Raw genomic sequence first — 3,911 nt, forward strand, 5'->3', positions numbered from 1 at the left:
GCTGTTATATATATGTTATCTATAGGGTTTATAATACGAACCAATTTCGAACATTATATAAAAATTCACCGAAAGCTGAATATTGGCATTAACTTTCTGTATGCTTCATTAATGATCATACTTAAAGTCCTCAAGCTTACCTTTAGTGCGTAGCCCCCCCCCCCCCTTCACCACCCCTCAAAAGGGTAATGGTAGATGATATTTGTATTGGTATCTAAAAAACGAAAAAATGTATATTATTGAATATAATTGTTTATTTGAGGAACGGGATAATGTTTTAAATTTTGTTATTATATTACATACACCCGGTAAAAACGTACTTATCAAAAGTTTCTAAGTGACTGGATAGTATTCTTACATAATATATATATATATATATAATATTTTAAAATATAAACCGACAACAATTGTATTGTTGTGTGAAAAACCAACAATTTCATTATACAGGCCACTGATTATCTGACGAAAATATTTATATCTGATTTGTACAGCTATCATTCCGAATTCTTCAACGATATCGGGTTATCGAGATTAAATTTTAATCGGAACTATTCTGTTGTAAATAATGTATATTATAGGGTTGACGGATTTTTCGGTATACCGTCAAAACCGGTATACCGGTTAACCGGTATACCGGTTTTTGCATAAATACCGCTGCAACGGTATACCGTAATACCGGTGCATACCGGAAAACCGTAATACCGGTGCATACCGGAAAACCGTAATACCGGTGCATACCGGAAAACCGTAATACCGGTGCTTACCGAAAAACCGTAGTATTGTTTGCCGTTTGGTGACGGTTTTTTGGTATACCGGTTATTTGCTGAACAGTTTTCAGTCTTATCAGTTATGCCGGTTATCCTATGGTTATTGCATAGAACAATATAGAAACGACACTCGATCAATATGATGTTAGACCCAAGGTGGTATTATGTTTACGTTTACCGGAATGTAGGCTGGAGACGCTACGCGGGGTCGGCTTGTTAAATTAAAATGGATTCTATTTTTGTAATGTTATTGTTTACCAATGAAAATGCGTTCATCGAATCATAATTGTTGTAAGAGTGACTTTGATAACGGATATATTAATATTTAATAATAACGTACACTGAACACATCGAGTGTCGAGTCGTCTACATCGTACCTATAATAAAACAAAAAACTTCGTTTCAGTAATAATTAATCGCCTTTCTTATTGCAGGCTGTTAAATAGTTTAAAAAGGTAAGTTGAACCTGTTTTTGATAATTGAAAAGTACTACTTGAGTATAACTTGAAAGGCCATCTGTTCAGTTCAGAGGATCTTTCAAGTTACTTACATACATTTTTCAACCTGGTATTAGTAATTATTAGATATTTATTACCTAATATTATTACAATGATTTTTTCTTTTAGATAACCATGCCAAGAAGAAGGTCAAAAGTGTGGAATTTTTTCACAAAATTGAACAATAACCAAGGGAGATGTTTAAAGTGCAAAAATAATTTTGAAGCTAAAGGAGGTAACACTAGTAATTTGATAAATCACTTGAGAATACATCATCCCAATATTCATTTGGAGTTTTTAAATATAAAGGATCAAGATAACAGCTTTAACAAGTAAATAAAATTAATAATAAACATTTATATTTTAATAGGTACTTTAATCTACGAATTGTAAATAATATACAAGTATTATGCCCGTATGCATAGTCAATTTAAGTGTCACATAGGATATAGTTTAACATGTCTATAAGACATGTTAAACTATGTCTAATGTGACATATCAATTTACTATGCATACGGACATTAATGATTTAATCTTTTTATAATTGTAACATATATGATAAGAAACATTTTTTTACATAATATTTCAATAGGTATTTGTATTGAATAATGATAGTACAATAATACCATAATACTTTAATCTGCCATTATGTTCACCAGTTAATTTTGAAAATTGTTTGTTAGAAATGATCTGAATGAAACTGATGACATCAGTGATCCTCCTTGTGACATTGCTAATGATAGCGCAGAACATCATGAACTAGTGCCATTAAATTCCAGTGCAAATTTAGTTCACAAGTAAGTTTAAAATCTAACTTAATGTTATAATATGTACAATACACTTACTGTACTTATTTCTTAATGAACCACATACTCAATAAAAAAAAATTCAAAAAAATTGTAACCTAAATTATTTGGAACCCACTCGCCCACTAACCTTTAATGAAATAATTACATTTAATATTATTTTTGTTCACTTGTAGATCTTGTACACTAAAACAACAATCTATGAATATATATAAGAAATTGGACAAAACAACCAGTGAAAAGTATACCAATGCAATTGCCTATTGGATTGCCACAGATATGCAACCTTATAGATCTGTATCAAAACAAGGATTTAAACATCTAATGTCTGTCATATGTCCTGGATATACTATCCCAAGTCGCCAAGTTTTTGCTGACAACAAAATTCCGGCTTTGTACTTTGAGGTAAAACGTAGAATAAAACAAGAACTCAACTCTGCACAATTTCTGTCGCTTACATTTGATTGTTGGACTTCCAATGCCCAACAGCCTTACATTGGCATAACAGCTCATAGTATCAATAGTGATTGGATTCTTCAAACACATTGTGTGACTTGCACAATTCTTGATGTAGACCACACTGCCATTAATTTAAAAGATATTATTGAATCTACACTTAAAGATTTGAATATTCCTGTATCAAAAGTCTCTGCCGCAACTACAGATAATGCACTAATGTGATCAAAGCTGTTCAGTTAATGGGCTTAAATCATATTAGTTGTTTTGGTCACACATTAAATAATGGAGTTACATCATCTATGAATTTAAAGCCAGTCAAAACAATTATTTCGAATATTTCTAAATTAAGATATACATTCCATTACAGTTCAAACTTACGTAGATTGCTTCAAGATGCACAAAGTAAACACGACCTTCCACAAAAAGTTATGCCAGCATCATGTGTTACAAGATGGTGGACTAATCTACCCGCTATTCAGTTCGTAAGAGATAATTATGATGCTCTTTATGATGTGTTATTTAAGTTGAAATCAAGAAAAATAAAATATCTTCCAAACTGCAACGAACAAAAACTTATTTTGGTGATGTGCAAAATTTTTGAACCTCTAAAAACACTTGGTGAACATATGGGTGCAGAAAAGATTGTTACATCTTCTTCAATTTGGCCAGTTTATACAAAACTTGAAAAAACGTTGCTTCACACAAATTCATCAAATTTCACTTGTGCCTTAACACAAGAAGAATCAACTAGAGCGAATAATAGTGAAAATTTTGGGGACAGCGAACAATTATTTCCAAACCTTAGTGAATGTACACTTATGGATAATAATATAGATTCATATTTTAACACTAATGAAGTTTGTGGAGACATTAGTGATGATGATGATGTTGGTACACATGTGGATAGTGTGAATACAATTGATAATTTATTAGATCATATTGAAAATCATTTAAAGGACGATATAAAAAGACCATTTCATAAACGTTACATTAATAAAGAAGAAAGTAGAATGTTTTTACAAAAAATATGCTTTTTGGATCCTAAGTACAAATCTGCATATATTGATCCAAGAGATATAGATACAGTCAAAATTTCAATTCAACTTGAAATGGATGGAATAGGAAACCAAGCTAAAAGTAAAGAACTCAACGTCCAGAAAAATGATGGTATGTATAGTAAAGATTGGTTTTTTTTTTATTCAAATATTTTTATAGAAACTATAATATTAATGATATCAATTGTTTTAATGATACTGTAGGATTAGCAGCATTTTTGGAAAACTTTGACTGTCCTGTTATGAACAATGTGACCGACGAAGCCTTAAACCAAATTGAATTGGAAAAATATTTATCCTTGCCATTAATTTCTCTTGGTGCTGATC

The 3,911-nt window shown here is 31.0% G+C and overlaps 1 protein-coding gene across 1 annotated transcript; it reads left to right on the forward strand.

Moving 5' to 3' along the window:
- Positions 1-165: 165 nt before the first annotated feature.
- LOC107885077 (zinc finger BED domain-containing protein 6-like) lies at positions 166-2,769 on the forward strand. The gene is made up of 3 exons (XM_029486120.1): positions 166-1,596; positions 1,948-2,061; positions 2,247-2,769. Exons 1-3 carry the CDS (start codon positions 1,400-1,402, stop codon positions 2,749-2,751), a joined length of 816 nt encoding a protein of 271 aa, XP_029341980.1. The 5' UTR covers positions 166-1,399; the 3' UTR covers positions 2,752-2,769.
- The last annotated feature ends 1,142 nt before the right edge of the window (positions 2,770-3,911 follow it).

This window comes from Acyrthosiphon pisum, chromosome X (genome assembly GCF_005508785.2).
Source record: "Acyrthosiphon pisum isolate AL4f chromosome X, pea_aphid_22Mar2018_4r6ur, whole genome shotgun sequence".
Taxonomy (NCBI): Eukaryota; Metazoa; Arthropoda; class Insecta; order Hemiptera; family Aphididae; genus Acyrthosiphon; species Acyrthosiphon pisum.